We start from the raw sequence: 12243 nt of genomic DNA on the forward strand, positions 1-12243 counted from the left end.
AGAAAAGCTTCATGTTTCGTCTCAGGGCCTGGTTCTGGTTCTGGTTCTGTCACAGACGTTCAGGAAACGTGCAGCAAACAGCTTGTGAACACGCGTCGACAGGAAGCAGATAGAGCTGCTTTTACTCCCCGGACACCTCCACCCTCCTCCACCCGAACCGTCGTCTGCTTTTCACATCGACCCGGCAGCGAACACCTTACAGGAATCCATGAGGTCATGGGAACACGAGGCAGCAGCCGGGTCGGGATTCAAAACCCGGCAGCTCTCCGGTTGGAAACATTACACCGAGCATGTGACGGAGCGCCTCCCGCTGTTATGAAGTATGAACCGGCTCTTTGTGCCCCTTGTAATTATCTGCCGTGATTAAAACATTAATAAAAACAGCGGCTCCCGGGCCCGGGTCCTATCAGGTGGACGCTGGAGTAATTTACGGGTCTAATTCAGAGCAGCTCGGCCTGCTCAGCGTCAAGTCGTCGTCCTGAAGGAGGAAGAGCTTTTTCTTCTTCTTCTGGAGTTCGTCTTCGTTCTTTGACAGCTGGCGGGCGGAGGCGGCGGAGAGGCGGACGCCCCTGACCGATTATCAGAATCCACATGACGCTGTTCGGTTCAGTCTCCAGCTATCCTCCAGAATCTGGACCCACAACACATCTGTGGCCGGGCTCCATTGATACTGTACAAAAGCACAACTTACAACTTTATTTGTACACTTTGTGATGGACACAGCTTTAGTCTAACACTACTGCTAATTAACTGAACCGGGCTCAGCCCCGGGTCGACGCTGACGATGACGCTCAGAGCTGCAGACATGTGGTCAGACTTTTTGTATAATGACAGAAAAACTGTTGTGACATCAAACACTGGATTTACTGGATCAGAACCTTGTAATTATGACGTGTGCGTCACTGTAACGGCATCTACATCTCATAATTAGGACTTCCGTGTCTCATAAGTCAAGTTGGTTTATTTAGGAAAGTCCAGCCCAGAACATAAAAACGGGTCTTCAGTCAGCAGCTTCTCAGTCCGGTTCTGGTGACCCTGACCTGTTAAAGTCCAGTTTTTAATCAACCCCGTCCACCTGCAGGGAGCGTTCAGAGAAGGCGGACTGTCAGTCATGTGTTAAGCAGCAGCAGAGACTCTGAAACAAACTGCTCCTAAATGTGAACACATGTTTCCATTTGAGCGTCAGTGTGAGGTCGAAGGACGAGCGCCGCTTCCCACGCTGCTGCTGCTTCTGCTGCGAACCAGCGAGCGGGCGGGCGGGAACGCACCAAAACAAACAGGACAGAAAACTGGGTGCGTTTGTTTCGACGTTTCTTTTTTTCATTAAAGAACAATCGTGACATTTTGGAGCGGTTCTCCAGCGGCCGCTCCCCGCTCGCTGAAAACCTCCACATGTGTTTCCCATCGCCGGCTCTCCTCGCCCTCGTCCCCGGGCAGGACTCCATCAGCCGCTCCTGCTGGGAATTGCGTTGGCCTGAACCAGGAAGTGGGGGGGGGGGAGTGGATGAGGGTGGGGGTTGGGGGGGGGTCGAGCTGTAATGTGCGACTTGGCACACCGTTGGCTCCGCTCGGCCTGAGGTCGGTGGGAACTCTGGAGCCTCAAGAGGGGGTCAAAGGTCAGGCAGAGCGCTGCGGGGAACGTTGGTATTCAATGCATCTTGGATGAGGGTCAATCAGCGGGAGCGCGGGGGAGGACGGGGAGGGGGAGGTGAGGACGGGGGGTGTTAAGGTAAGTACAGCGCAGAGCGAGGTGAGAGATGAAGGGCAGACCTCGCCTGTGGGGAGGCGAGCTGTCGGTAACAGGAGAGCAGCAGCGTGATGATGTCACTGCTGAGGTCACAGCGAGGCGATGCAGAGGACACACACACACACACACACACACACACACACTCAAATCTTCATCATCATCATCATCACGTGCTCAGTCCGGAAAAGCTCTAACGCTCCTCGTGTCTTTCCTGGATCAGCTGAGAAACGATTAATTAACACGTGTTGGTTTTGGCGAGATTCGAGGCGATCCGTCAAATAACGATGGCGTCGCTCCACAAAATGGAGGAACGGAGTTTATTTTATAATCAGCTGAATTAAAAAAGGAAATGAAGTTCGTCCTCGAGGTGGAAAAACAGCTGCTGTTGATTTAAAACGTGTTGAAACACGGACACGTTAATGTCAGCAGCGAGAGTCGATCCAGGAGTGCTGATATACAGAATAACTGCACGGTGTCACTGCACAGCTGTTCCAATATCAATGTGACGGTAACACACAACCATTATCAAACCAATAACTAACATTCAGACAACGTCAGACAACCTCATCATACTGAACAGTTACAGAGTGTTTCTGGTACGCTGACAGAACGTTCATCACAATCGAGTCATCTGATTGGACGAGTGCTGATATAGAGAATAACTGCACAGCTGTTCCAATATTAATGTTACATTCATACTGAACAGTTACCGAGTGTTTCTACAAACAGTTTGTTCAGTTATTCCTGAATATCGCACGCTGTGATAATCACACTGTGCTGATACAAGAATAACTGAACGACCTCAGTGTGATATTCATTTCCTGTTTCCTGACATCTTCTGTCGTGTTTCCTCCTCGCAGGTTACTCCCGTAACTCGAACAGTGTGTCTCCTCGCGGCTACGTGCCAAGCTCTACGCCCCAGCAGTCCAACTACAACACCATCACATCCACCATGAACGGATACGGAGCCGGGATGACCAACCTGGGCGTACCCGGATCCCCGAGCTTCCTCAACGGCTCCACCAACTCCGCTTACGCAAGTGAGTCCGTCCAAAGGTTCATTAAAGACACTCAGACCTCATCCATCGAGGGGCAGTCAGCAGGACGGAGGGGACGCTTCAATGTTTGTCAGCTTGAACAACGAAATCAGATCATTCAGGTCACAACGTGAACGATTTAAAACAAGACTTTCAAAGTAAAAGTGTTTGCTTCACGGTGGAAGTCAAAGTGTCGGTTAAAGCTTTGAAATCAGTTGAAGTGTCATTTCATGTGCAAGTGTTGAGGCACTGAAAGGAGTTGAAGTGTGAAAGGGTTTGGGGTCAGTTGAAGTTGAAGTTTAATCTGAGCTTTCAGTTGATGTGTCAGTACTGAAAGGACTAAAAGCGTGACACGGTTTACGTGAATTGAATTCTTTTTGAGTTGAAGCCATAAAGGAGTTGATGCATCAGTTGAAGGTTAATCTGAGCTTTTAGTTAATGTGCAGTGAAGTGTGAAAGGGTTTGAAGCGTCAGTTGAAGTTGAAGCTATGAAAGTGTCAGCTGAAGGTTAGACTTGAAGTGCCAGCCAAAGCAATGAAAGGTTTTTAAGTATCAATGTAAGCACTTAAAAGGAGTTGATGTGTAAGTACTGAAAGGAGTTGAAGAGTGAAAGCGTTTGAAGCATCAGAATTTATGTCAGCTGAAGTACAAGTGTTGAAAGCACTTCAACTGTCAGTTGAAGTTTTATTATCACATTGAGCTGAAGTTTTATTTTATGTGTGAGCACTGAAAGGAGTTGCAGCGTCAGTCGACACACTAACAAGCTTTTAAGTGTCAAGAATCAGTCCAGAATGTGAGCGTCACGTTTGAAGCGTTTATGGTTAGTTGAAGTAAAATCAGTGAAAGCAGTTGGCGTGTCGGCTGAAGGTCTCGAGGATTTTTTTGGATCAACTCACTTCATCTTCTTTAACCTTTAACGTCAAGGTTACGGAGACGTAGTTGGCTCAAATGTGTTTACTGAAAGCAGTTGAAGCGTCAAACATTTGTCTGATCGTAGAGGAACGTTCACGTGGCGTGCTGAGGCTTGATACCTGAGCCGAGAGCAGAGGAGGATTCTGGGAGAATAAATCAGCTGTTAAATGAAGAAAAGGGGAACGTTTATTTTAATGTTGCGTACATGTTCTGTAACGTTATCAGAACGTTTGTTTGTGTTGTGAGTAGATGTGGATGAGCTGCCGTCGTGCTTTGTTGAGGTGATGAAGCGTCGCAGCGTGATGGAGGTGAATAAAGTGGAGCTGCAGAGCCGGGCGGACGCTTCAGTAGCTTTCAGTCTGTTGTTGCTCTGATTGTCTCGCCTGCAGTCGAGCTGCTGCTGTTTGGAAGGCGCAGGTGTGTTTTGGAGCCGGGTAAAGTCGAAGCTCGCCTGCGGGGAGCGTTCCATTGTTTTGGCGTCTGTATCAAAGAGCTCGGCGAGTCTCAGCGAGACTCGTTTAGAAAGTATCGAGCTCGCCGGCGTCTCCGTGCCAGGTGAGGCTGTCGTCCCTGGCGACCAAACAAAAGGTGGGCTCGCATCTCGCCTGGCTGAGCTACAGCTTCCCTCCGCCGAGGGTCTGATGTGTGTGTGTCGACCGAACACCGCCACGCATTGTTCACCTCCTCCTCCCTCCTCCGACTGTCCCGTCCATCCTCCTCCTCCTCCTCCTCCTCCTCACTAACACACTAACATCCTCACTGCATCCTTCATCGTTCATGCATCCTCGCTTTGGGCTGAACTTGTTAAAAACAAACGAAGGAGGAAACGTGAAGAAGCAGCGATCCACGACGACGCTCGGCGCTCGCATGAAGCGATAAATCACATTTACATCCCCCTCGCTTCATCCTGCAGCTTCATCCCCCAACGCTGCGAACCATCGACAGACCCACCGCCACGTTAGCTTAGCATAAAGTCTGAGAGCAGAGCCACGTTAGCTTAGCATAAAGTCTGAGAGCAGGGCCACGTTAGCTTAGCATAAACTCTGAGAGCAGAGCCACGTTAGCTTAGCATACTCTTTGTTTCCATGACATCCGGACTGAAGAAGATCATGTGACGGGTCAAAAGCTCCATGAGGCCATTGAACTGGATAAAAGAAAAACAATTTTTAAATGTTTCGTGAACTGTTCTGGAGCTTTCAGGCATCACATGATCTTCATCAGTGAAATGAAACAGAGCTACATGCTACATGCTAACGCGACGTTGACTTCCTTTATATAAAATATTTAAAGTCACATCAAAGACAAACTTCATTATACATAAAATAATAAAAACATAAATCTGATTAATTATAAACTTTAATGTGTTTAACATGTCTGTGCTTTTATTTTGTCAGCTTCACAGTAAAATATTTAAATTCTTTTATTGGCAGTCAGATAAAAAATCAATAACGAACAGATGATTGATCAGAGACAGGCTAGCTGTTTCCCCCCGCTTCCAGTCTTTATGCTAAGCTAAGCTAACATCATCCTGACTCCATCATGTGACATTGAACTGTTCCTTTGAACCAATCACAGACTCAGGAGGAGGTCACATGTTGTTGTTCATTAAACATGTTATGACACACACACACACACACACACACACACCTGTGCAGTTTGGATGACGCTGCTGCTGCTCTCTGATTGGATCAGGTTGGTTCCTTCAAAATAAAAGCCCTTCAAGTTATGGATCAACTTTGGCGGCTGTTTGTGTTCGGAGCATGTTTGTCCCTCCAGAACCTCCTCGGCCCGACTCCTCCCCCTCACCTCACCTCACCTCTCCATCCTCCTCCTCCTCCTCCTCCTGCATGGTTCACCTCCATCGATCACTCACCTGCCTGCTCGTGACTGTCACCTCCTCCTGTAGGACTCACCCTCCCTCCCTTCCTTCCTCACCTCCTTCTCCTCCTCCTCTCTCCCTCTGCTCCCATAGGCCCTTATTCATTCTCTCCTGTCCATATGGTTTCTGCAGTCAAACAGAAGAGCGCCTTCGCCCCCGTCGTGCGGCCACAGACCTCCCCGCCCCCCACCTGCACCACCACCAATGGCAGCAACCTCCAGGGTGAGCATCCCACCCCCTCCCCGCCTGTCAGCACCCCGTCCGTCCTCCGTCCGTCCTCCGTCCGTCCACGTCCCGCCGTACGGACGCGCGGACAGACGACAGACAGTCCAGGTCAAAGTTGATCCATAACTTCAGGCAAACGTTCATCCAGCGTGTCCGAGCAGCGAGCTGCTGGTTCCCGTCGCTCCATAAAACTTCATCTGACTGAATCTTTGTACGACTTAGTGTCCAGATCTAAAGACGGACGGAGACGCGGAGACGGGTTCTGGTCCAGAGGTTCCTTTGAGAACCTCGAGTGTTTTTATAATTATACGACTGAAGAAGAATGACGTCAGTACGGAAGCCTGACACGGCCAAACACTCGTAATTATTTTCTCCATTTGTCAAGATAGCGAATGTTTGTAATTGAAAACATCCCGTTAAAAAATATTATTCAATGAACTACGAAGATTTTTATAAAATAAAACAAAATATTTTTTTATATCGATTTTAATGTTTTTTTGTTTTTATTCATTTAACAAATAAAATTAAAAATGTTTCTAATAAATACATTTTTCTTCTTCTGCTTCAGTGAATATTTTAATTTTATTTATTTTAATTTTATTTATTTTAATTTTATTTATTTTATTGAAACTGCAGTTTCAATAATCGTCGATAACAACAAACTGACTCGTCGTTCATCTGAGTTCTGACTGGTTCTGATTGGTCCGTCTGTCTCAGTCTGACTGGTTCTGATTGGTCCGTCTGTTGTCTCTCAGCCATGGCAGGTCTCATCGTCCCGCCCATGTGAGGAGGATCCTCAGCCGGACGCCGTCAGACCCCGCCCCCTGAACGCTGATGGCCCCGCCCACCTGAAACACAGCAACAGCAGAAAAAATCCTTCCCATCATCCCCCGGGCCGACCCAGAATCCACCGCTTCATCGTTTAATCCGCCGCCAGGCGACCCCGTCCTCGTGTCCGCTGATGGCTGAAGCCACCGCAGGAACAGGAAGTGTCTCTGCCTGAGGCCGCCGCCCTCACAGGAGGTCGAAGGTCAGCGCCGTGAAGCGTGGACTGTGGGTAGGAGGGCGGTCGTCTGCGGTACGACAAGTCGTGAGTGTCGCTGATGTGAAACGGACCGAACAGGTCTCGGATCAGAACCACTGTGAGACAGGAAGGAGGCGTGTCCACCGCGAGCTTCTGTCCGCCGCTATGACATCAGAGAAAGACTCGATCTCATTGGATGATTACATCACATAAAAAATAATAAATGAACGTTAACGTCCATTTATTATTTTTCATACGAACCAGAAAATTAGACGTGACGTCTAAAAAAGAACTCCATTCAAACTGAATATCAGAATTTAATTTATCTATGAAACATTTAAAATAATAAATCTATAAATTCTAAATATATATGATGATACGTCTGAAATGTGATGATTTCATCATTATTGTTAAATTAAATGAAGACACGATGAGTCTAATGAACTTTGGCCGTCGTGTGAATTTGTGGTTTTAAAGTTACAAATTTGTAATTTGAATATTTTAAAATAATAATAAACCGTCAACCCTGTGGGCGGTTCTTGGTGGATCAGAAGCTCTCGGTGGACCCTGAACCTGAACCTGAACGGACCGAGTCCACAAAAAAATCTAACTTCAAGCTTTTGTTTTTTCAAACCTGGAAAATAAAAACTGTCAGACGGTTTCCAGGTTTGACTTTTTCCAATCAGAAAACCCAAAAACCCGTCGAGCCCCTCAGAGAGGAGCAGCGCGATGAAGATCGCGTCCCCGCGTTTTCCTTCGTGTACGATAGCTTTGAACAACGTGTTGAACAAACGGAGGAAGAGGAGCGGACGTGACACCGACGTCTGTCCACACGAACTTTTCTTTCTTTCATTTCAGTTTCTCTTTCTGTTGTTTTGTTTTTTGGTTCGTCTCCGTTATGTTACGTCACGTTACGTTAGTTGAGTTTGGCCGGCGTGTCGAGTGATTAGATTTTAACCAGAAAAAGCTTGCAGCAGTTTTAATCACATTTAGGTACCAGATTTTCTTGTTATTCTTCTGATTGTGCTTATTTTATATGTATTTATAAAGTATGTTTTGGGGATTTGTGATTTAGGCCTGAATGATAGTCTCAAATATATACGTAAACACATTTGATGTCTTAATACCTTTTAGATATTGTAAAAAGAGTGAACAAGTGAGAGGAATTAACCCTTTTTGTAAAGACAAAACAACGTCACGACGTGGTCACCCGACGTAAAAAAACGCTTTCATCACTTTTGTATAAAAATGCTTTTCCGATACGATATTTAACTTTTTGTAAACAGCATCGTTTGTGTTCCCCTGGTTCTTCTTCTTCTTCTTCTTCTTCTCGTCCTTTGTGTATTATTGTGAAATGTATAATCATGGTTATTTCTTAATGCACTATTTTTGTTGGGGCACTTAATAAAGAGCAATGCATCTTAGTGAAAAAGAAAAAAAAAGCTAAAAGTCTAAAAAACAGAAAAAGAATGATATGCACCGATATGTTTTCTGACAGAAATCCTTGTCATGTGAAATTTTTATATTTCAAAGCTTATATCGTCATAATATTCCTCCACTCTTCCTTTGAAACCAAGCGTATCTCTTGGTTTGTTTCGGTGTTTAGAAGACGATGATATTTTATCCATCTTAATATTAGAGCCGACCCTCGTCTTTGTGTTTTCTGGTGAGAATGATCGTACGATTTAAAAACAGGAAGCAGATTTTAAAACCACTCCGATGATCGTCATAAAAATAGTAATGTTTTTTTTTGGGTCACTGATCTCAAGGGAAACTTCCATCGATGTTGGTGTTGTTGTTTGATGGTGCTGTTCTTGTCGTCGCACACAATCTGGATCATTTAAACTTATGCAACTGTGTTCCTGTCCCGTAACGCGAGCGCGTCTTCAGAGCAGCCGCGGAAATGTTTGGAAAATTAAAAACGTCGTGTTTCTACGCCTTACGCTTCGACACAAAGTCTTGGTTTAGGATGGTTTGACGAGCTTCTCTCCAGTCAAACTGTGAGAATCTGTTTTGTTGCTTCATTAGCACTGACGAGGTTACGTTAGCAGTTAGCCTACGTTAGCCTTTCGCTTAGCGAGACCTAACAGGAAGTGCACCTCATTTACTGACGACAAAAAGAAGTTATGTTGTTGTTATTCTACGTAATTATAATTTAGCATCTCGTGATCTCGAGAAATTACGATGAAATCGTTACGTAAATCAAATGCCGCGGATCTTCAAATCAAAAGTTATAAACTTGTTATAATTCTCTTTAATGAGCTAACAGCGTTTACATTAACACACTGAAGCTGTGTCTCAGTTCGTGTACTGTGTGTACTTGCTCGGACTCGTCTCATTTCAGCAGCTTGTGTTGTGGCGATTGCAACATTTTACCTCTTTCATTAAATTGCAACCTCCGACATCTGACCTCCAAAATCTAAATAAATAAAACATATGTACAGCTTACATCTGTATATCGCGTGTTCTCCGTAACCTGCAGCTTTTTTCCACATTATAGGTAAAACATCATTTTTGGAACAGCAGGTCGCAGTAAGAATAACGGGATGTCGGACAAATGGGCTTTCAGTCCCGTGCGTCATTTTTCCGACTTTAATAAAATGAGGCGAGGAGCACGTGACGGATACGTGGAAACCTCAGCGCTCTGAAGGAACAGCCTGTTATCACTGTGCGTGTTCATCATGTATGTAACTAACATAGTTATTTTAACCAGACCAAGTAGTTTGTTGGCTAAACAAACATTAACCATGTCTTTATTGTTGTTATCATTTTATTATATTCATATTAACAATATGTCATATTACTGTCATTAACGAGGCACAACGCCGCCGTCACTCCCTTCAGCTACGTGAACAAAATCAAAGTGTTGAAGTACGAGGGCTGAGACACAGCGAGTGTAACGTTTAAATAAAGCGCGTACCGTCCCTTTAACTCAAATCAAATCACCTGAGGCAGGAAGATTTCTGACTTTATGCAAACTCAGCAGGACGGACCTCACCCGCCACCGCCGCGTTGGCTCGTGGGTAATGAAACCTGCAGAGCGAACACGTCGTGTCAGTCCGTCATCGTCCGTCCGTCGTTCAGCTCGCTCGGTTCTTTTTGGTTTTTTGGTCACAGTTGTAGAAAGTTCGGCTTCTCACCGTCCTGGTTTAAAAACTGCAAAGTATACTTCTTTTTTCGATGTTTTACTTCAATGTGAAAGAGGGCAGAGGTACTGCATCTTTGTGAAATATGAAATATATCATCAAAGTATATCAAAGCACAATGTTTAATTAATGTCTTTAGAGTACAGCCGGACCCACAGACGGCCCGGCGTCTTTCTTTCTGTCTCTGGCCACGCTGTAAATAGATGCATGTTTTTTGTTCCTTTGTTTTTTTCCTGTGATCCAGTGATTTTTGTACAGAAACAGTCTAATAAAGATACATTTGGCTTGAAGTGAAGGCTCCCCTGTCCTCTGTCACGTGTGTTATCCAGGTCAGAACATCTGAGCCCGTTTGAAGTCTGTGGGTCAGAACCAAACGAGTGGTTTGTTTTTTCATGTTTTAATTTAGTTTAGTTTCATCTAATTAGTTTAAATGAAATTATCATGAAAACATGATACAACAAATATATGAAAGTACGACCGCTCAGGGCTTCCACATAGAACATTAGTGATTATAACACCATGGATGAATTAACTCTCTTGTACTGGTCAGTTTTCACTGGTCACAGCTTTATGTGTCAAACACCTCCGCAGAGTTTCGGAGGCTCAGTCTGTTTTCCTGAATGAAAAAATGAAGATAAAGTTTCCAAGCTGGAAAACTTCCAGCACTGCAGAACCTGTAAACTGTTAACCTGAAGGACGTGACTGGAGGAGATGGACCCTGGAAACTTTCAGGATTTTTGGACAGGGAATGTTTCACGTTTCATCTCGAGTTTCTTAAACTACCAAACTTTTTTCCAAACAGCAGAAATATTCTCCCAACGACCTCCAAAGATTACAGTTAATGATGAAACTGTTGGCGGAGGATCGGCAGGACGGAGCTCTGACTGACGTTTGGAGCGGAGCTGATGTGAATCAATCCGAGCTGATCAGAGCCAGAGCAACAATCCTTCAGCCGGAGCGAGGGCCCGGCAGAAGGTAAAAACATCAGCCGGGATCAGGAGAGAAATCCGTTTGTATGGAGGAGATGATTCAGGAGGTCTGTGTTGACAGTCAGGAATCCTCCACGAGACCGTGAGAGTTTAGAGCCGGCCGTAAACTTTATCGTGTGAGCTCCACAGTCTTAATTATCATGTTTCATCTGCAGAGTCTGAATGTCGAAGCTCAAACATCGTGTTTAACGTCCAGGCTGGATTTATGTCCGGCTGGGAGGTTTGAGCTCGATCCGAACATCACCTGCGCTGGTCAGTTTTAATCCCGTCTGGAGCTATTCCAGGGTCATTTTTCAGCCACACCCAGAAATAATTACAGACACAATGACCTCCTGTTTTTCTGAGCTGAGTTATGACTCTGAGAAGGAGTGCGATGTTTGATTCACCTCCTGCAGGATCCTCGCCTCCCCTTCAGCTCTTCAGAGGAGGCCTCAGAGGACGAGGAGGCTTTGTATCGTTTGTCTTTGTTCTGCTGAATGTTCACGTCCTGGTTCAGACCACACCGAGTCATTCCCTCTGAGTTTCATTACAGCGTGTCGAGATGCGTCCCATTGTTTCAACAGCAGCCTGAAGAACGTCCCGACGGACCCACAAACAGCCAAAGATCCAAAACACCAGCCCGGTGTCACTTCTGTATTTAACTTAACGTGAAACTAACATACTTATTTTAATGACCTCAAACATAACCGAGTAGTTTGATCGAGGACTCACTGCAACTGAAAGGAATCATTAATGTGAGGATTAAACCATGAGAGCACAGAGAGACCTTCAGGACGGTGAAACAGGTGCACAGGTGGATGTAGACGTCAGGTGGATGTAGACGTCAGGTGGATGTTGACGTCAGGTGGATGTTGACGTCAGGTGGATGTAGACGTCAGGTGGATGTAGACGTCAGGTGGATGTTGACGTCAGGTGGATGTAGACGTCGGGTGGATGTTGACGTTGGGTGGATGTTGACGTCAGGTGGATGTTGACGTCAGGTGGATGTTGACGTCGGGTGGATGTAGACGTCGGGTCAGGTGGATGTTGACGTCAGGTGGATGTTGACGTCAGGTGGATGTAGACGTCAGGTGGATGTAGACGTCAGGTGGATGTAGACGTCAGGTGGATGTTGACGTCAGGTGGATGTTGACGTCAGGTGGATGTAGACGTCAGGTGGATGTTGACGTCAGGTGGATGTTGACGTCAGGTGGATGTAGACGTCAGGTGGATGTTGACGTCAGGTGGATGTTGACGTCAGGTGGATGTAGACGTCAGGTGGATGTTGACGTCAGGTGGATGTTG

At 45.8% G+C, this 12243-nt stretch overlaps 1 protein-coding gene across 1 annotated transcript in view; it reads left to right on the plus strand.

Moving 5' to 3' along the window:
• The window catches only part of LOC104939281 (transcription factor COE3-like), a 124607-nt gene extending 114347 nt beyond the window's left edge, over positions 1-10260 (plus strand). Inside the window, 3 exon segments of the mRNA XM_027279027.1 lie at positions 2608-2787; positions 5708-5797; positions 6556-10260. Of these exon segments, the coding sequence (XP_027134828.1) occupies positions 2608-2787; positions 5708-5797; positions 6556-6587 (302 nt within the window). The 3' untranslated portion in view covers positions 6588-10260.
• The last annotated feature ends 1983 nt before the right edge of the window (positions 10261-12243 follow it).

This window comes from Larimichthys crocea, chromosome I, assembly GCF_000972845.2.
Source record: "Larimichthys crocea isolate SSNF chromosome I, L_crocea_2.0, whole genome shotgun sequence".
NCBI lineage: Eukaryota > Metazoa > Chordata > Actinopteri > Sciaenidae > Larimichthys > Larimichthys crocea.